The sequence below is a fragment of the Geotrypetes seraphini genome, chromosome 9 (genome assembly GCF_902459505.1).
Source record: "Geotrypetes seraphini chromosome 9, aGeoSer1.1, whole genome shotgun sequence".
Taxonomy (NCBI): domain Eukaryota; kingdom Metazoa; phylum Chordata; class Amphibia; order Gymnophiona; family Dermophiidae; genus Geotrypetes; species Geotrypetes seraphini.
The window spans coordinates 108,728,267-108,750,036 of NC_047092.1; the positions used below are offsets into that span (position 1 = coordinate 108,728,267).

Sequence of the window (21,770 nt, forward strand, 5' to 3'; positions counted from 1 at the left end):
CCACAAACTACAAAACCTTCAAAAAAGAAATAAAAACCCTTCTATTCAAAAAACATATAAAACCGAACTAACACAAGCATCACCTGCAACTACTCCATATGTACGTCTGATATCATGACAATTCAGACATAATTTATGTTATGTTATGTTATGTTATGAATAATGGTTACATATATGAGGTTCAATAAGAGAAAATTTTCACTGCCTGTTTCTATTATGACCATTTATTCAGTTTCATGGTTATTACAAAAAATATTTTTTTACATGGGGGGTGTCAAAAAATTATGGGCCCCGGGTGCCCATTACCCAGAACATTCTTACCCTGGTGCTTTGCTATTAGATGTGTTTGAAGGAAGGTCTATGTTTGAAGGACTGTTCCAGAGACTTCACCACCAACAGCAGTTTGGCTGCTGATAACTGCTTGCACTGCAGGTGCAAGCTAAGGTTTCCTCATGTTCTGAGACGGCTTCATACAGGTACGTATGTCCAGACTAAACCCACATTTCCTTCTTTGTGAAGAGGAGAATGTAGTCATCTGGCTGAGAAATGTGAAAGGTTTCCACATTGGCATTGAATGGCACCGCATAAACCAAGGGACCGCATCTTCTAGGTCGGACCTTAGGATAGTCTTTCCTTAGGGGGAAGGGAAAAGGAAAGAAAAAGCTTCTTGTGACCTCCGACAGAGGTTTAAGCTGGCCAGGCCACTTTAAGCAGAAGAGAAAGCAAACAATCCAGTTTCTGATGTTTCCCTGGAGGTTTGGCCTACAGCCGGTCCTTCTTCAGTCATCTCTATTTCCTGGCCCAACCATAACTGGGGTGAAGGGCACTGGTGTGGCTCTCCTCCCTCTGCTTCCTGGGTGCCACATACCCTAGGTACGCCACTGCCCCAGGAGCATAAGGGTAGTGGGGGCATGGTACTTCAGGTGGGTCAGGTGGGAAAAGCTTCCTGAAGTATCCACAGGCACAATTGGTGAAACTGGAAAAAAAAACGTTTTTGTTTATTTTTGGTTTATCTGCCTGAACAGCAGTCTGGACTCTCTTATAAAGGAGAAGCATTGCTGATGTATTATTTGTTTCAATCCACTCAGCCAAGAGGGACTATTTGAGACCCAGTGCCTTGAACTGGGGATAATAAAAGGAAAAATCTGAACTTTACCAAGTGAGCAGTGTATGCTATTTTCTACTGGGATTATCCAGCGGGAGTCCTCCAGGGAGCGCTCCGTCCTGCGCCTGGGGCGGGAGCCGGGTTGCCAGCGCTAGGCTTATTCCTGGCCCCGCCACAATATTCATTAGGGATATCTTGAAAACCTGACTGGCTGGGGGTCCCCCAGGACAGTTTTGGGAACCACTGATCTAGACTTTCAAATTACTGAAAGGAATCGACAAAATAGAGCGGGAAAAAAAATTATTTACAATGTCCAATGTGACACGGACAAGAGGACATGGACTAAAGCTAAGGACAAATATCAGGAAGTTCTGCTTCACGTAACGAGTGGTGGACACCTGGAATGCTCTCCCAGAGGAGGTTATTGCGGAGTCCACCGTTCTAGGATTTAAAAGCAAACTAGATGCACATCTCCTTACGAGAGGCATAGAGGGATATGGGTGACTAAAATTACGCCAAGTGTACACCGAAGGTCTGTTCCGGAGATGACAGTTCTTATGTTCTTATGATGAGAAGAGCTGCTTTGATGCAGTGGCAAAATGCTCAGCTCTTGGGACAGGGAGGACCCACGGGGAAGGGGTGACGGTCTTAGCTTAGATCTGCATACCAAAGGTTTTCTAGCTAACTCATACACAACATATAGAAAAAGAATGAGAGTCAGAAGTGAACTTTCTCAGATGCAGAATAGGAAGGGGAATAATAAGCTGAATAGATAAGAGCATGCATTTTCAGAAAGCAGTACCAGCTGAGCTAATGCGAACAGATTTTCCAAAAGCAAGGTTACAAAGTTTAGTCCTTTACAGTGTAAATAATAATGATATTGAGTACAGGAGTTAAGGAATATTTAGAAAAGCAGATGCATATTACCTAAAATGCTATTCTATAAGGTAACCAGTCAGCAAGAACACACGCTCGCTAAAAGCAAGGGAAATAATTTAAGCAGTTGCCTTGGAATCTGAAAAGATAAGAATGTTTGGAAAATACCAGTAAATTTTACATTCACTAGTAAGGAGAAAAAACAAAAAACAAACTTGGTGACAATAGGAGTGTAGAAATGTGGTTTTTCTATCCAAATTATTAGCTTCTGCTTCACAAGGAGGGTTTAATTGTGTGCAAATTGTTGCAGCCACAGCTCTCCTAGTAAAGAAAGACGTCCTTATTTGAAAGATACTCCTCTGCCAAGAGGGCATCAATTATTTATCGATGGGTCCTCAATGGTAGTAGCAGGGAATGACATATGTTAACAATAGATGGAGAAGAGCTCTCCATCCAGGATGCTGGGCAATTACCGAATGCCTGGTGTGACAAATCTAGCTCTCTTACTAGCTTCGACACAGGATTAGGGAAGAAGAGCAGGAAACCCCGTTGCAGGAGAGCAGATCAGGTTGGCCCTGCTGATGTTATAAGCGCTGACTTCACTGTGACTAACCCAGGAGCTAAGAAACTACAGCTCCCAGAAGGCCAGTCTCAGCACAGGAAGCTGTCACTGAGACAGGCACAGCTGCAGAGAGATTTATCTCCCTTCCCCCTCTTCAGAGCAGGGAGGGGGTTAAAACAGAGCAGCTGAGAGAGAGTCAGGAGAGGAGGAGCCGAGGAGGCTTCCAGGGGGGAAGCAGCCTGGAGGCAAACAGGAGAGATTCATCCACAGCCCGAGGAGGCTGGAGACTGGCAAATGGTGGACACAGAAGAGCTTACTGCTGACCCAGGGAGTGAGGAAGGAACCCCAGGGGAACCATGGAAATCCAGGAGAGTCTGGTAGGACCGGAGGAGGTGTCCATGGACATTGATAAGCAGTAAGGGGATGTGTATTGCCTGTGTCCACAGTAGTGAAGCTACCCGTTATGCCAGTGATAGTTTAAAGGGGAGTTGTAGTTCTCTCCCTGCTGATAATGAACTGTTAATTGCTGCTTGAAAGCTTTAGTTGTAAAGCTAGCAAATGTTTTGGCATTTTTTTGTTCTCTCTGCTAGCAGCCAAGCTGAGCCGAGAGCGTTCTTCCTCACAGCTGTGCATAATTAATTACTTGAAAGGCACAGCAGGGAGCTGTGCTGAGAGCCTGCACGGACCTTGTGAATTCTGTGCTAAAGAAGAGAATACGGTTTACAGAGCTGAAGCAGCTTAGGGAAAGTTACTAAATCCAAACTACTCTGGTGAACAGGACTGTTTATAGATGTGCTAACAAAGTCCAGAGGCTGTGGAACTGTAGGTTAAGATGAGACACACCCAAAAACCTGGACACTGGATTTCTTTGAAAGTTTTGCTCTGTTTGAACAGTTTGTGTTTTGCCTCATAGTTTTGAGTGCTTGTTTTGAGGTCTGCTAAGCTGAAGCATTTTTTTCTTTTGTTCAATGCAACCAGTGAACATAATAAAACCTTTGTTTGATTATTCTACTATACTGGATTTTGAGGTGTGTGAGTTTCTTTTCCCTTGCCTGTTTTTCTTTTGGTAATGTCAGGGAATCTGATATTATACCTTAGGCAGACGCCTAAGAAAGCCTGAAGGGTACCCTGGTTAAAGGGTACACGTATGGACAGGAACAGTCACAGTGTTCCAGCTAGCTGCCGTGAACAGGAGCTGGGCAGGTGTGACACTGGTCAGCATAAGTTTGGGAGCTATATACTCTCAACCAAGCCCTCCAATAAGGGGAGGAGGGTACTATATACACAGATTCTAGACATGCGTTTGGAGGGGTCCAAACGTTTGGGAAAATTTGGGAGGACAGGGGACTAATAAATAGCAAGGGGAAAAAGTCTGATACATGAAGAGCTGATCAGATAAGTGTTAAAGAAACTTCTCTTGTCTGAAGAGATTGCAGGGGTCAATATTAGTGGACACCAGAGAAACATACCCCAAGGTAGTGGGGCACAGATTAGCTGATGTGAAAGCAAAGGAGGTCACTTTGAAGTCAGAAGTGGTGACCTTATATGCTCCGATACTCAGGATACTGGAGTGCACAGAAGTTCCTGTATTCACAGAGCAAGAAATACAGGAAATGACCAAACTGGGAACACTTAAAATTGAAAAGGGGATATAGATATTGCCTGTTAGAAGGCAAATGTTAAATAGACAGCTCATGTGAGAAGGGCTGTCAGTCGTGCACCAAGGGAGTCATTGGGGTGTTCAGGCACTTTGTGATTCAGTTTTCAGAGAATATGGATGCCTAGGAATTTACATGGTGACAAAACAAGTTTGTGACTGCTGTGTAATTTGCAAAAGAAAAAAAAAAAGGCGTCAGTTGGGACTGCGATCATTTCAGAGAATCCAGGTAGATTTTATGGAATTGCCCCCAGGGAGTAGATTCAAATATATGCTAGTATAAGTAGACCGTTTAACTGGGTGGGTAGAGGCCTACCCCATGAGTACAGCCACAGCAACAGTTGTGGCTAAAATTATATTGGAACAAATTACCCCATGATACGGGAAAGTGGGGAACATAGATTGAGGCCAAGGACCTCAATTCATTTCCAGGGTGCTCCAAGGTATAATGACAGGATTAGAAGTATTCTGGGAGTTTCATACTCCCTGGTATCCACCTTCATGAGGATGGGTAGAACAGGGAAATCAAGTGATATAGAGGAATTAACCAAATTGCCTTGAGAAAAGGAGCTCTCATTGTTTAGAACAGGGGACCAGTTCCTTAAAAAGGCATATACTGGCGTTGTCTTTGTCTCTCCTCAGGGGTGAAGGGATTTCTGACTCAGCCACCATCCTTAGCGATGACGGATTCCAGAGAGAAACCAAGTTACAGCCTGAGTGGGAAGGACCATTCCAAATACTACTCACTATAGACACTGCTGTGAAAACAAGAGAAAAAGGATGGACTCATCATACCAGAGTCAAGGGACTTGTTAAAGTGCCTGCTGAGTGGTGTATGCAGCAATCTGGAGAGAATCCTCTACGCCTCATCATTAGGAGACCTATGGATTTACCAAAGTGACTCATCTCAGCAAAAATATCCTTTTATATATTGGACTTTAATGTTTTATGCTGCTCTGAATTTCTTTGAATTTTTGCTTTGGACATATGTTGGACATTGTTTCTTTGCTTAATAGAGTTAGTCTAACACATATGGGATTTGGGGAAATGTGGGACAAAGAAACGACAACTGCTGAAATATTAATGTTTGTGTTGTTGTGGTTGGAGGAAATATCTATATTTTTCTGGTTTAACATTAAGAGGTTGTGTGTGAAACTAAGGGAACATGTCAGGCTTAGTGCAGAACAAGATGAAATTGATTCTGTGGTTTTCCATGGTGGGAAAGGAGCTGAGCAAGTATTGCAGCCTCAGTATGGGAGTTCAGAGGGACACACACACTGAACTCTCTGAATAGGTACAATTTACTATCATGGTAAAAAAGAAAAAAAGGTAATAATCCACAGGTAATATAGTTCAATGCATGCTCCCTAATAGACTGTGGGGGTGTATCAAGAAAAAAAAAAGAAAGGTGCAGTCCAGAAGAAAAGTATATGTGTCTGGACACTTCATGTCCCAATTGGGGACAGGTATGGTAGACCACCTAAGCATCAAGGTGGACAGCTCAAACACATTCTAGGATAAAATATATCATTTCCATTGTAAAGGGGTATCTGAATCCTAAACAGTGTAACAAAATTTGTATTACCATTAAGCAAACCTCTTGGCAAGAACAAATTGAGGGAGAGAACAAAGTATTAATGACACTGGATGGGGATTTTGGTTCTATAACATGGTGTTTCAGAATTAGGTTCAACAAAAGGAAGTAGTCAGACACACTGAGAAAACATTTTCTAAACATAAGCATACACCTTTCCAGGTTCCTAAGGCTCCAAAGGTAGTTCAGGTCATAGAAGTAAAATACTTTAAACAGACTATGGAAATAAAGATAGAGAGGCTCAAATGCTTGAGTAAAATGGGTTAAATTACTGTGAAATGTCTGCACAAGAGTGATTGCTATGCTTGTTCACTGGGCGTCCAGTGGCCCAAGTAGTACCTTTCTCTTTGGGGTGAGAAAAGAAGAACCACAGAATGAAGTATCAAGACACCTGGGGAAAGAGAGAATGTCAGGCATTTTCCCAGATGTTACCTGCATTGCACCTAAATGATAGAAAGGTGCCACCTGTGTTCTCCATGGTACGTGGGAACCACACCACCTGCCTCTCATGGTAAGGGGAAGAGTTCACACAGAACCTAGGTGAACTAAAAACCTGCATTAATACCTTTTATGTTTCAGGAAAAGAAGAAAAAAAAAAGAACTACTCTGCTTTTATGATGCCAAGAGCTGACTTGTGGTAGTATTGTGGAGGGAAGATCCTGAGACCGATACTTCTCCCAAAATGGAAGGGTATTTGTACAATTGGCTATACCATTCACACTAGCATTTGCCAAAAATCAGAGTGAGACACACACCAGAGTTAAACAAAATACATTAAGGGATTCATAATCGAAAGAGAAAAATGTCCAAAAACCGGCCTGTCGGCACTTGGACAATCATCAGTCAAAAACATCCAAGTGCAGATAATCAAACCAAGTTTTGGATGTATTTATAAACGACCTAGGCCTCCATAGTGCCACTGAACGACCATACCTAAATGGGGCGTGTCAGGAGGAGTGTTGAAGGTGGGATTTGGGTGGGATGTGGGCAGGCTTAGACTTAGTCGTACTGCATGTATAACTTAAAATTATACAGCACAGGATGGACAGAACTTGGATGTTGTGACTTAGACCATTTAAAAAATGAAAACAAATTTGGGCATATTTTTCGAAAATGTGTCCTAAGCTATTTTTTTTACTTTGGATGACTTGTGACTTGGATGAAAACGGACTTAGACGTTCCTTTTGATTATGCCCCTCTACGCATTTTATTTGATGATAACATATACATAGATGCTATAAGGGTTCCCAGATGAGTTTAAAGGAAGAACTCAAATAGCAACAGGATTTGAGTCACTCTTCTGGTGGGTTACGATAAATAAAAATGTAGATTGGAGAAATTACAGTTGTTGCAATCAACAGAGATTTATAAACTACACAAAGATGCATTAGAAATGTATATCTGAACAATTTGATGCCACTAGCTGAATGGTTTGTGAAAATAGAATGATTTTAGACATAGGGCTCCTTTTACAAAGGTGTGCTAGCGGTTTTAGCGCACGCATAGTGCACGCAACAATATCACACACACTAAATGCTAACGCCTCCATAGAGCTTGCGCTAGTATTTTTTGGTTAGCACGTGGTTAGCGTGCAATAAAAACGCTAGCGCACCGTAGTAAAAGGAGCCCATTATGTTAGCTGAAAAGGGGGAAATATTTTCATTCCCAATAAAATAGCACTAGGGTTTTGCAAGGTTTAAACACATTAGCTACAGAATTAGCTGTAATACTTACCTCATTAATTGTGGGAACTGGGGTACTAATATCTCTAGGGTGGTGTGTAATTCTATGTGTGAGAGGTATGACACAAAAATTAAAAGAAACTGCAAATAACATGACACTGAAAATACAGCAGTCAGTAAGTAATCTGCTTCTATTAGAGGAGAAAATTAACAAACTACCTGATAATGGGAATCAAGTAGAGGTAATATTATCAGAATGGAAAGCAGTTCATTACATTAAATAATGCAAAATTAACATACAATAAAAAGAGGAGGGAATTGTGAGAAATGAAAATACTAATATTTTCTAATGGTGTTAACTGTTGCAGAACAACACATAAGAACATAAGCGACGCCTCTGCTGAGTCAGACTATGGGTCCATCTCGCCCAGCAGTCCGCACCCGCGGTGGTCCCCCAGGTCCATGATCTGTAAGTGATCTTTTACCTAAAACATATTATTTCCTAATTATTTAATAACCTGTATAGAAACCATCTAACTATACAAGCAAGAATGGTTGAAGCAAAAACAGACATGGTGGGGGCCGAATTAAGTTCGTGTTGATGCGGGTTCTCTGAGGCAGCATGGCGAAATGCGTCAGAACCCGTTGAACCCCTGCATTAAAAGCTAAGTCTGTTTTGAAGTTGAGCATTTAAAAAGATAAAAGTATTTAAAAAAGTTTTTAAAAAAATAAACAGAGAGAGAGAGTATTATACTTAAAGATACTACAGGGACCAGTACAATGATTGAGAATTGAGCCATATCAGTAGTGGGCTAAAGTTTTGCTTAACCCAGCGGTCTCATAAGCTAAAAACGGTTCTCTGAGCACTGAGAAGTGTTAGAAGATGCGTGTTATAATCACAGTGGCGTACCTAGCATAGGTGACACCCGGGGCCCATCATTTTTTGACACCCCCCATCTGTATAAAAAACATGAAAAACAATCCACACGTCACACAAGAGTGTACCTAGGAAAAGGCAGCATCTTACATACTGCAGTGAGCAGTACATCTATAAACCCATTATAAAACTAAACAAACCAGACTAGTACAGATCAATCCTACACAGTCAATCCTAACAGTAAACCATGCCTGTTCGAACACACAGAACACAGAAAACACCTTCACTTAGTATGTAATCACAAACCCTCTTTTACAAAACTATAGTGTGGTTTTTAGCCATGGTGGTAACAGCCAACGCTAAAAAACGCTCTACAGTTTTGTAAATGGGGATATAGAATAAAAATACGTAGACAAAGGTTAAACTGAAGCACCAAGAAGCTGAACTCTGCATACAATGCAACACCACAGAAACAGCGATGCATCTCCCCTAAAGCAAAAAAAAAAAAATAATAATAATAATTTTTTTTCTACCTTGTCTTCTCTGGTTTCTGCTTTCCTCATCTTCTTGTCACTCTCTTCCTTTCATCCACTGTCTACCCTCTCTCTGCCCCTTCTATAAGACCTCTTCTCTTCTTCTATTCCCCTTCCAGAAACTTTATGCCTCCCCCTTCCATCTCTCCCTTCACCCCCATTAGCCTGGCATCCATCTTCTTCCCTTCCCTCCTCCAATGGTCTGGCATCTCTCTCCTCTCCTTCCCTCTCCCACACCCCCATGGTCTGGTATTTCACTTTCTCCTCTTCCTACTTCCATCAGCATCTGCCCCCTTTCTCACCCTTCACCACGCTTCCATACCACCCTGACCCCCCTTTCTCATCCTTCACCATGCTTCCATACCATCCTGACCCCCTTTCTCACCTCCACACCCTTCCATATCATCCTGACCCCATTTCTCTCCCTTCACCACGCTTCCATACCACCCTGACCCCCTTTCTCACCCTTCACCACCCTTCCCATACCACCCTGACCCCCTTTCTCACCCTTCACCATGCTTCCATACCACCCTGACCCCCTTTCTCACCCTTCACCATGCTTCCATACCACCCTGACCCCATTTTACTCTTCACCATGCTTCCATACCACCTTGACCCCCTTTCTCACCCTCCACACCCTTCCATACCACCCTGACCCCCTTTCTCACCCTCCACACCCTTTCTTACCATCCTGATCCCATTTCTCTCCCTTTACCACCCTTCCATACCACCCTGACCCCCTTTCTCACCCTCCATACCCTTCCATACCACCCTGGCCCCCTTTCTCACCCTCCACACCCTTCCATACCAACCTGACCCCCCTTTCTCGCCCTTCACCACACTTCCATACCACCCTGACCCCCTTTCTCACTCTCCACACCCTTCCTTGCCATCCTGACCCCTTTTCTCTCCCTTCACCACCCTTCCATACCACCCTGACCCCCTTTTTCTCCTTCTACCACCCTGCTATGCTCCTTTCTCTCTCCATCAAAATCAGCAGAGCGAGTCAGCAGCCGCATTGAGGTGCCGTTTTCAGCAGCACGGGAGCTTCTGGACCTGGCCGGCTGTGCACCCCCTTGAAGCGTGCACCCGGGGTGGACCACCCCCCCTTGGTACGCCACTGCCTATGTGCACATTAGTTCATATCTGTTTGCAGTTTAGTGCATTTGGGGCAATTAATTATTCCTGAATATATATTTGGGCAGCCGTAAATATGGTCAAGGTCTGAAGAATAAGGGGTTGAGAGACAGGAAGTAGATGTGAAGGATTTGGGAAATTTGTGAACTGTACTGCTCTACCCAATGAGCAGACAGGCAGGAGGGGCTAATTAAAGATTGTACAGACTATATAGTATATTCAATGAATGTACTATACCAGGTGTGTCCATCTTGCCAATTTCTGTGCAGAGAGGGCACCCTTTTTGGGCCCAAAAAGTACATAAATTATATTGCTTACTTTACTCAAAGTCTCTCAGAGTCTTACTCATCTTATGGGCAGTAGAAGATCGGGTAACCATATATGAGAAATAGAAAATAGAGTTAGTGGTCCCAGAAATGAGGGTGATGGGAGAGATAAACAGAGGCGGGGAAAATGGAAGTATAGAGGAAAACATTTGATAAGTTGTGAACTATTACTGCTCTAACCAATGAGCAGGCAGACAGGCAGGAGGGAATAAAAAATTTGTACATCCTATATAATAAAACGCTAGCCACGCATGCGCACTCAGACCTGCGTGATCTGTAATCCCTGATCTGTGATCCGTAGGTCCATGGCCAGAGTGCGTATGCGGCGGACAGATTGGGAAAGCACAGCACAGCCGGCGACTCCCCCCCTCCCGCCCTCACTCACTACCATCTCTTGCCCTCACTCACTGCCAAAACCACCACCTCCTCCTTCTCGCTGGCTCACCCGCTTTTAAATGAAGAGAAAAGCGCTGCACCACGCTATAGCTGGCTTTGCTGTCTTCTGTCCACTGCGGCCCGCCCTCTCTGACTACTTCCTGTTTCAGCTAGGGTTGGCCGCAGTGGATAGAAGACGTCTAAGCCAGCAGCTGTAGCCGCCAATCTCCGTTCCTCCGGGGGGGGTCTTGGAGGAGAGGGATCGCGGCCACTCAGCGCCCCCACTGAGCAGCCCAGCAACTTTCCACTGCCCGGGACCCGAGTCATTTGCCGCCCCCCTCTTCCCTTACCGCGGGCCCGACTGGCGATTTAAGCAGCGTGTGCAGCAGTCTTCACACGCTGCTTCGGGCCCTTCTACTGCCCTGATTTGCTCCGGATGTGCCAGAGTAAATCAGGGCAGTAGAAGGACCCGAAGCAGCGTGTGAAGACTGCTGCTTGAATCGCCATGTGTAGTCGGGCCCGCGGGAAGGGAAGGGAAGGGAAGGGGGGGGCGGCAAAGGACTCGGGCCCGCGTTTGTAGTCGCGACTGTGGGAAGGGAAAGGGGGTAGAGGAAACGCTAATGCTGCTGCACAGGGAACTGGTATGGGGGGAGGGAAATGGAAGGGGGAGGGAATGCTGCTTTGCACAGACAGACAGAGGGAGGAAGGGAGACAGAAAGACAAGAAGAAAGACACAGGGACAGGTGCACAGGGAACTGGTGTGGGGGGAGGGAAATGGAGGGGGAGGGAATGCTGCTTTGGACACACAGACAGAGGGAGGAAGGGAGACAGAAAGAAAAGAAGAAAGACACAGGGGCAGGGAGATATACAGAAAGACAAACAGACAAAGGGGGCCAGGGACAGAGACGGACAGAAAGAAAGACAGAGGGAGTCACGTCAGGAGGGGTGCGGGATGCCGCAGAGGGAACTTTTCCAATGGGTGCAACTGGGCGGCTGTCGGGAGCCTCTGATCAGGGGCAGAGCAAGGTAAGTGTATCATAAGGATAAGAAGGAGGAGGGGGGAGAAAAAGGAAGGGACGCCTACTGCTGGACAGGGGGAGAAGGAAAGAGGTGCTGATGGACAGGGGGTTGAAGAAAAAGGAACGGAGGCCTAATGTTGGACAGGGGGAGAAGGAAGGTGCTGCTGGACAGGGGGGAGGTAAATCAAAGGGAGAAGGGCTGCTGCTGCATAAGGAGAGCTGTGAAGGGGTGGTGGTGGACACAGGGGAGGTAAAAGGAAGGGAGAATGGACAGGGGGAGCAGGCAAGGGGTGGTGGTGGACAACCAAGGAAAAAGAAAGACAGAAAGAAAGAAAGCGGCTAAGGAGAGAGAGAGAGAAAAAAAGAAATAAAGAGAGACACACACACATATATTCTAGCACCCATTAATGTAACGGGCTATAAGACTAGTTATCTATATAATGAATAATCATACCGAGCTTTGTGTGCCTACTCTGTGTTTTGAAGTGGACACCCTCATGCAAGAGCAATTAATGAAATCATTTCTCTGCTCCTCTGAGTCTGTCTTGATTTCTGATAATGAGCATTTCTCACAGACAGGCCTAAATGGTTTGAACTTCCCTATATTGAAGTAATGGTACTCTAAGATCTCAATCAACCAGCATCCCAATTCTAAATTTAAATTCTTGACCAAACAGGCTTTCCGCACACCATATTCTATTACGGGGGAGAACAACAATTGATAGGATAAAAACTGGTAGGTAGACAATTGGTAGGATTAAAATTGGTAGGAAATCAATTGGTGGAACAAACTGAATGCTTCAAAACACCTAAAAATGCTATTTTTTGCTTAAAAGTTAATTGTAAGACCTAGTTTTTTAAAAAGTGAATTTAATAACCCATTTATATAATTTATAATTCAAAACAAATTGTAAGCAACAAAACTGCATGCTTCAAAACACCTCTGCTATTTCCTTCCAAGTAACTGGCTTTAGAAGTCTTTACTTCAGAATTCCACCTTAGTCCTCAGAATTCTGAATTTTGTACACACCTTCTGTGGGAACTAGTTAGCTTTTCCTTGCTTTCTTTAATGACAGCAGATAAATGTTCAGTCGACTTTTTCATATCTGGAAGGAGAGACTGTATGATGAATATTACTGGATCTTCAGCCACAAAATTAGAATATAAACTGAAGCTAAGAACATGTGACATCATAGTCCCATTATGATTCATGCAGGTGGTGGTTATAAGAAGATAAAAAGAAAAGCCATGCTGGGTCAGACCAACATCCTGTCTTTGACAGTGGTCAGTCTGGATCAGAAGTACCTAGTAGATTTCAAAAATTATTTTTGTTTCTCATTGTTTGTTTGTTTTTTCCCCAAAAGATAAGCAATGGATCTCCCAAACCTTTTTGGCTAATAATATTTTATGGATTTTCCCTCCAAAAACTTGTCCAAACCTCTTTTCAAACTAAGGGCAGGATTCACTAAACCTCCAAACCGTGTGCGATCCGTTTCCGTTTGCATGCCAGCCGACCAATTCAGTAAAAGTCTGCATGCAAATAGGGACGATTGTTAACATGCCCCCCTACCCATGGCCAGAGCGATCCCCGCTCATGCACACACCCTGACAGTAGTGACAGAAGAAGCAGCTTCCTGTCACGGCTGTCAGGGCTCAGCCCAGCCCAGATCTCTCTTGCCTGCTCCCAGAATCTCCTGCTCTTTGCCGCCGTTCCCTGCAATGCAAGCCCGTGGTTTTAAAGCAGGCCTGCACTGCGGGGAATGGCGGCACAGTGCAGGAGAGTCTGGCGAGCAGGGAAGAGAGATTGGGCACCGGATCAACAGACCAGTCATGAAGTTAGTAAAATGTTTATCAATACAGCTACAATACTACTTTATTCTTAAGCAACATTATATATATCTATATATATATAAATATATATCCCGTTACATTAACGAGTGCTAGAATATATGTGTATGTGTCTGCCTTTATTTCTTTCTCTCTCCTTAGCCGCATTTTGTATTTCTTTCTTTGTCTTTCTTTTTCCTCGGCTGTCCACCACCACCCCTTGGCTGTTCCCCCTGTCCATTTTCCCTTCCTTTTACCTCCCCTGTGTCCACCACCACCCCTTCACTGCTCCCCTTATCCAGCAGCAGCCCTTCTCCCTTTGTTTTACCTCCCCCCTGTCCAAAAAGGCAAAAAAAGGGGCCAAAATTTAAATCTTAAGTTTATACTTGAGTCTGCTGGCATTCCTCCACTTTCCTCCCCCACCCCCCATAATACCCAGTATTATTTCACTCCCAGAAGCCTCTCCCCAAAACACACCCGTAGGTAAAACACCACTCTCCAGCCTACTGGAGAGTCAAAGAAGAGCTATTCTCAGACAGGGCCAGATTAAAGCGTGTACAACACGTCATCTACTGGGTCCTGCGACCTATGGCTCCAGGGGGGTCCCGTGGCCCGCCGTCTCCCAGCATGGCTTGACGTTGTCCCCCTCCCTTCCCACTCACACTCCGATCCACAAAATCCATGTCCTGCAGCAGCAGCTCCTTTCAGCCACCACAAAGATTTCTCTCAGTCGGAAGTTGTGTCGGAGAAAGGCGGAGAGTGAGCTCTAGGCGGCCGGTCTGATGATCTTCTTCCTTACTATTCACTTTGCAGTGTAGGGCTACGCCGTTGTCGCCTTCTGTATCTGAGCTCTGCTGCTAGGAGCAGAGTGTGAAGATAATCCTGCTTTGCCTCCTCAGGTCTAATTCTTTGGTGCTCCCTAGACGGTGGCTATCCTCATGATTGCTGCCTTCGTTGCAGTGGCACGAGGTGGAAAGCAGGGAGGCTAGTCTGGCGCGCATGCGCACTCCTACCGCCACAGCCCGACAGATCAGATCTCAGGGAACACGCGGTAAGAGTGCGCATGCGCGCTTAGCATTTTATTATTATAGACTAGTCTTTAAGCCCGTTAGATTAACGGGTGCTAGAACATATGTGTGTGTGTCTGTCTTTTTTTCTCTCTCTCTCCTTAGCCGCTTTCTTTCTTTCTGCCTTTCTTTTTCCTTGGCTGTCCATCACCACCCCTTGCCTGCTCCCCCTGTCCATTTTCCCTTCCTTTTACCTCCACTGTGTCCACCACCACCCCTTCACTGCTCTCCTTATGCAGCAGCAGCCCTTCTCCCTTTGTTTTACCTCCCCCCTGTCCAGCAGCACCTCTTTCCTTCTCCCCCTGTCCAACATTAGTCCTCTGTTCTTTTTTCTTCACCTCCCCTGTCCATCAGCATCTCTTTCCTTCTCCCCCTGTCCAGCAGTAGGCATCCCTTCCTTTTTTATCCTCCCTCCTCCTTCTTATCCCTATGATACTCTTACCTTGCTCTGCCCCTGATCAGAGGTTCCCGACAGCTGCCCAGTTGCACCCATTGGAAAAGTTCCCACTGCCGCATCCCGCACCCCTCCTGACGCGGCTCCCACTGTCCTTTCTGTCTGTCTCTGTCCCTGGCCCCCTTTGCCTGTCTGTCTTTCTGTGTATCTCCCTGACCCTGTGTCTTTCTTCTTTCCTTTCTGTCTCCCTTCCTCCCTCTGTCTGTCTGTCCAAAGCAGCATTCCATCCCCCTCCCCCCACACCAGTTCCCTGTGCACCTGCCCCTGTGTCTTTCTTATTTTCTTTGTGTTTCCCTTCCTCTCTCTGTCTGTCCAAAGCAGCATTCCATCCCCCTCCATTTCCCTCCCCCCACACCAGTTCCCTGAGCACCTGCCCCTGTGTATTTCTTATTTTCTTTGTGTTTCCCTTCCTCTCTCTGTCTGTCTGTTCGTCCAAAGCAGCATTCCCTTCCCCTCCATTTCCCTCCCCCCCCCCAGTTCCCTGTGCAGCAGCATTAGCGTTTCCTCTACCCGCCCCTGTCCCTTCCCCTTCCCGCGGGCCGGACTACAAAGGTGGTGATTCCAGCAGCGCTTTTATCAGTCTCCACACGCTGCTTCGGGCCCTTCTGCCCTGATTTACTCTGGCACGTCCCTGATGACATCATCAGAGACGCGGCAGAGCAAATCAGGGCAGTAGAAGGGCCCGAAGCAGCGTGTGGAGACTGATAAAAGCGCTGCTTGAATCGCCATTCGGACCCGCGGGAAGAGAAGGGGGTGGGCGGCAAAGGAGAAACGGAGATCGGCGGCGGCGACAGGAGAAACGGAGAACGTCGTCTGGCTGCGGTCCGGCTTGTGGAGGCGATCTGGTTGTGACGTATTCGCGCGCATGCACACTCCTTCGGCCACAGACCTACAGTGCACGGAACACGAAAATAGGACTGCGCATGCGCGAGTTAGCCTTTTATTATATAGGATACTATATAAAGTTTTAAGATTTCCTATACTGAAGAGTATTATCTTGTCTATCTGTCTTTCTTTCTGTCTCTCTCCCTCCCACTGTCTGTCTCTCTCCCTGGCCCCCTTTGTCTGTCTGTCTTTCTGTCTCTCTCCCTGCCCCAGTGTTCTTCTTCCTTTCTTTCTCCCTCCTGCTGTCTGTCTGTCTTTCTTTGTATCTGGGTTTTGTTTTGGTTTTTTTTTTTTTTTTTTTAACTCTTTCTTGGCCCTTTGCTTAGATCCTTGGACAGTTGGGAGTGATCTATCCCTCCCCTCTTTTTTTTGGGCGTCCAATCTTGCTCCAGGGGAGTTTACTTTGGGGGGCGGGGGGGTCACAGCTGCGGGTATCGTTAGTTTTTGTTGTTGTTTGGGGGTGGAGAGAGAAGCCCCACCCTTCCCTGCCGCAACCGGACGTGCCCCTTTCCCCCTATGTGACAGTGATTTTTTTGGCAGACAGAGAGAGAGCGGGAGGGGGGAGTTACCACTATGGTGATCGCCAGTGGCTCCGAGCTTGAACAGTCTGCACTCCGCCGCCAGCCGCCAGAAGCCGCCGCGGCCTGCAGGCGCCGATAGCTGTGGCAGCCTGCAGGTGCCGACAGCCGCCTCGCCTTGAAGCCCTCCTCCTGGCATCCTCCACTCCGCACCACCTTTCATGCGTCTTAGCGCGCATGCGCACTTTGCCGGCCACATCCTGACAGATCAGGACTCAGGAAACATGGGATAAGAGTGCGCATGCGTGCTTAGCATTTTATTATTACAGATATATATAGCTATATATATCTAATATAATAAAATGGTAAGCCGCGCATGCGCACTTCCTATGCGTCCGTCCGTTTTCCATGAGCTGTAGCTAGGAAGTGCGCATGCGCGGCTTACGGTCTGGCCTCACGCGCGACCTTCCCTGCTCTCCACCTGCGGAGCGGCAGCTGCCGGCCACTAGCACCCCCTGCCCTCTCCATCGCCTCCCGGCTCCAGCGGCGTAGGCAGCAGTATAAACACGCTGCTTCGCGCACTTCTCTGCCGATTTCCTCTGCCGCGTCTCTGATGACATCATTGGAGACAGACGCGGCAGAGGAAATCGCCAGTAGAAGGCAGCGAAGCAGCGTGTTTAAAGTACTGTCTACGCGGCTGGAGCCCCCAGGTTTGTCGGCAGTGGGAGGGTCAGGTGGGAAGGCCTGAGAGTGAGCGTGCGCGCACAGGGAGGAGACGGGGAGAAACCTGCTGGACTGGCAGGGGGTTGGAGAAGCGGAAGAGGAGAGACCAGTCTCCGAATGCGTGTGAAGAGAGGGGGGCTCTTGGAGTGTGAGGCCAGCGAAAGACATGTGACACTCCCCCTGTGCTTCCCTCCCCCTTCTCCCCCGCAGAACAACTTCCGAGGGAAAACACAGTGCGACTCATTCAGTTCAGTAGATTTAACCTGCTGGACTTGGCTGATGCAGCATAAACACCAACCTCACCTTCTCCTCAAATTGACAGGGCTCATTCACTACCCAAATACCTCCCTTCACACTCATCCAGTATGCTTCCGACCCAGACTCCTCCCCTCCTCCCACTACACATTTATTACTCGCCAATGTCTTAGCAAACTCACTAATCATTCCTTACTGCCTCTCCCACTAACCCAATTCCGTTCCTCTCTCCATCTGATTCACACTCTCCCAATCCCTCCATCCACACTTATTTTCCAACCACTACTCCTGATCAGACACTCTCTCTCAGTCTGACCCAGATTCTCTACTGCCCTGGCTCCATGTGACACACACACTTCAAAAACTGTTTCCCATCCTCGACTGCTGTGACATTCACTCAATTGCTCTTACCTTCCACTGCTCTGACAGAACACCAAAACTATCTTCCTCCTCCCATCCAATTCAATTGTTTCCCAACTTCTCCCTCAGTGACCACTTTCAAAACTCTACCCTCACTCATAAGCATCCTTTTTTTTACTGTATCTCCCCAACTGCCCTGCTTCCATTCCACCCCCAATCTGGCACACTTACTCACCCGACTGCCACCTTTCCTAGGATTCAGCACACTCAATTCCAAGCCACTTCACTCCTCCTCATGGGAGGGACTGCACAGGGAAATGGAGGGGGAGGGAATGCTGATGTGGCTACTGCACAGGGAAGTGGAGGGGGGGAGAGAAATGCTGCTGCATAGGGGGCAGGGAGAGAGATAGATAGAAAGAAAGGCAGATAGTGGGAGGGAGGGAGACAGAAAGAAAAGAAGAAAGAGACAGGGGCAGGGAGAGACACAGAAAGACAGTGGGAGAGAGAGACAGAAAGAAAGACAGACAGATATATATTCTAGCAGTGGGGAGATAAAACAAAGGGAAAAGGGCTGCTGCTGGATAAGGGGAGCAGTGAAGGGGTGGTGGTGGACACAGGGGAGGTAAAAGGAAGGCAGAATGGACAGGGGGAGCAGGCAAGGCATGGTTGTGGACAGCCAAGGAAAAAGAAAGAAAGAAATACAGAAAGCGGCTAAGGAGAAAGAGAGAGAGAAAGAAATAAAGACAGACACACACACATATATTCTAGCACCCGTTAATGTAACGGGCTATAAGACTAGTATATATATATATATATATATATATATTTTTTTTTTTTTTTATTTTTTTTTTCCTACCTTTTGTCATCTCTGGTTTCTGCTTTCCTCATCTTTTCTTCACTATCTTTTTTCCATCCAGTGCCTTCTTTCTCTGCCCCTTCCATCCACTGTCTGCCCTCTTTCTCTTCCTCTTATTTCCATTGTTTGCTCTCTTTCTCTGCCCCTTCATTCTTTCTGCCCCACCCCACCATCTGGCATCTGTCTTCTTCCCTTCATTCCTCCTCATGCCCTGACATCTCTCTCCCTCAAAGGCTTTTTGGAAATCTAGATATATGATGTCTATGGGGTCTCCTTTGTCCATCTGTTTGTTAATCCCTTCGAAGAAGTGCAATAAGTTTGTTAGGCATGATCTCCCCTTGCAGAAACCATGTTGGCTGGTTATCAAAGTTTGTTTCTTTCGAAATGTTCATCGATGTTTTCTTTTATCAGTGCTTCCGCCATTTTCCCCGGAACCGAGGCCAGACTCACCGGTCTGTAGTTTCCTGGGTCACCTCTTGATCCCTTTTTAAAGATGGGCGTAACGTTGGCTAGCTTCCAAACCTCCGGGACCACGCCTGTTTTCAGGGATAAGTTGCAAATTTGCTGTAGTAGTTCCGCTATCTCTTCCTTTAATTCCTTCAGAACCTTTGGATGTATGCCGTCCGGACCCGGTGATTTGTCAATTTTTAGTTTTTCTATCTGCCTGCACACATCCTCAAAGCTCACTTCCATGGATGTTAATTTTCCATGTTGACTTCCATTGAAGAATTGCTCAGGTTCCGGTATGTTGGATGTGTCTTCGTTTGTAAATACTGACGAAAAGAACATGTTAAACCTTTCTGCCACTACTTTCTCCTCTTTCACCACTCCCTTCCTGTCTCCGTCGTCAAGTGGTCCCACCTCCTCCCTAGCCGGCTGCTTCCCTTTAACATATCTAAAGAACGGTTTGAAATTTCGTGCTTCCCTGGCTAGCCTATTCTTTATCTGTGCTAATCATCAATCTTCTATCTCTGTCCTCCCCTTCCATTTCCCTTCCCTCCCCTGGAGGTCTGGCATCTTTCCTTTTTTTTCATCTCCGTTCACAGACCCACCTTTTCTCAACTACCCTTTCATCCAGCATCTCTCCCTCCTTCCCCACCATCCCAGGGTCCACCATCTCTCCCTTTCGGTTCCCAATTACCCTCCTATCCAGTATCTCTATGCCCCCCTCCACACCATCCCTTGTGTCCAACTTCTCTCCCTTTCTGTTCCTTCCCTCCCTAAATCCTATTATCCACCATCTCTCTCCCACTCTTCTGTTTTTAGATCCATTATTTTTTTCCCCCAAAGTCCGGCATATGCACGTCTCTTTGAACCCCCCTCTCCCCTCCCTCCCTCCATGTACTTCTACAACAGGGTCCCCTCCTCTGAAGGGCACCCCACCCCTGAAGTCCTGTCTCCCCCGAAGGACTGCACCTCCCCACCGAAGGTCTGTCTCCCCTGAAGGCCTGCACCCCCCCTGAATGCCTACACCCCACCCTTGTATTTTTGTATTTTCCATCTGTTTTTCTTGTAACAAGAGCATAGTCTTGTGAAGTATGTTAAAATTTTTTAAAAAAGGAACAGTATTATTTTAGGCACTTAGGGCCAGATGCTACAAATGAAGCTGTTAAAGGTGGCTGCCTAAAGAACATCCGCCAATCACTTGTCAATCACACAATGGTGCCATTTGTAGAATCATGGCTACAGATGCCGGAAATGTAGGGTCAGTGTTTGAGGCCTATATTTCCGACAACTATGTTTGACATGAATCACATCAACGGAGGCGCCTAAGGTTGTTTCCGGCATTAGCCATACCTACTTGACCTTAGGTGTTCTAAAGCGCCACCATAAACATGCTCTAGACGCCTCTAGGTGTCTACATTTTTGTTTTTAAATAGCTTTTTGCCATGTACGTTAATTTTTTACTTGAATAAAATTTTACTTTTACTTAAGAATCAAAATATGCATTTACCTTTACTTTTACTTAAGTACTTTGATCTAGTATTTGTTTAAAATTGCTTTTGCATTTAGGGCCCCTTTTATCAAGCCACGGTAGAGCATTTTAGCGCAGGCCAGTGAAGTAAATGCTTTGATGCTCATTCAATTCATATCAGCATCAGAGCATTTACCTTGCTGGCCCGTGCTAAAATGTTCTAATGTGGCTTGATAAAAGGGGACCTTAGATTGTAGGTGCCTTGTTTTGGTTTCTCTGTTAAACTGTACCTCAAGACAGTATCTGGAATTGAGAAGAATGATTTCAAATGAAAAGCAAAGGGCCCCTTTTACAAAGCAGTGGCACCGAGTCCCAGCGTAGCAGTGCAGCAACTGTGACGATGCCCATAGGAATTGAATGGGCTGCATCACATTTGTTGTGTGGGAATCACTACTGCAGCTTTGTAAAAGGGGTCCAAAGGGTCTAGAACAGTGGTCTCATACTCATGGCCTGGGGGCCACAAGAGGCCCACCAGGTACTATTTTGAGGCCCTCGGTATGTTTTATCATAATTTCAAAAGTAAAATAAAACAGTTTTTTGATCACATGTCTCTTTAGCTATAGATTACAATATTATTATTAAGACTTAGCCAAAAGGAAAGATTTATAAACTATAAAGAGTTTTACCTCATGCAAAATTGTCATTTCTTTACTAAGACATTATTTTTTTCTGAGGGTCTCCAAGTACCTACAAATCCAAAATGTGGCCCTGCAAAGGGTTTGAGTTTGAGACCACTGGTCTAGTAAAAGTTAGTGGAAAGAACACACTATGAAAAAGATTACTACTTTTTAGAAAATGAGTTAAAATGAATAGAAATGAAAATTTTTAGCTTTTCTCCATTCCAACTGCAAATTTCCACAAGAGATAAATTCACACAGCCCAGGTCTGAACTGTTGATTTCAGTAAAACTAGCATGGAATTAGAAAAGGTTACAGTATCTGTCATATACCATCTCTACCCCCTGCAAAATAAAAAGATAAATAGCATAGGAGATAAAGCCCTTATGACTAGAGCAATGACACAAGTATGCTAAATTTAAAAAATAAAAATTCTACTTACATTTTCATTATTTAAAATAAAGTTTAAAAGAAGTAAATGATAATTAAA

General features: G+C 45.7%; 1 protein-coding gene across 5 annotated transcripts in view; it reads right to left on the reverse strand.

Annotated features, from left to right (window-relative positions):
* Positions 1-21,770, reverse strand: part of SMCO1 (single-pass membrane protein with coiled-coil domains 1) — a 97,665-nt gene that overhangs the window by 50,111 nt on the left and 25,784 nt on the right. Inside the window, exon 2 of one of the 5 annotated variants that reach the window (XM_033959641.1) lies at positions 12,774-12,849. The exons of the other annotated variants lie outside the window; for them this stretch is intronic. Within the exon in view, the coding sequence (XP_033815532.1) occupies positions 12,774-12,847 (74 nt within the window). The 5' untranslated portion in view covers positions 12,848-12,849. The remainder of the gene's footprint in view (positions 1-12,773; positions 12,850-21,770) is intronic. 5 annotated transcript variants of the gene reach the window in all.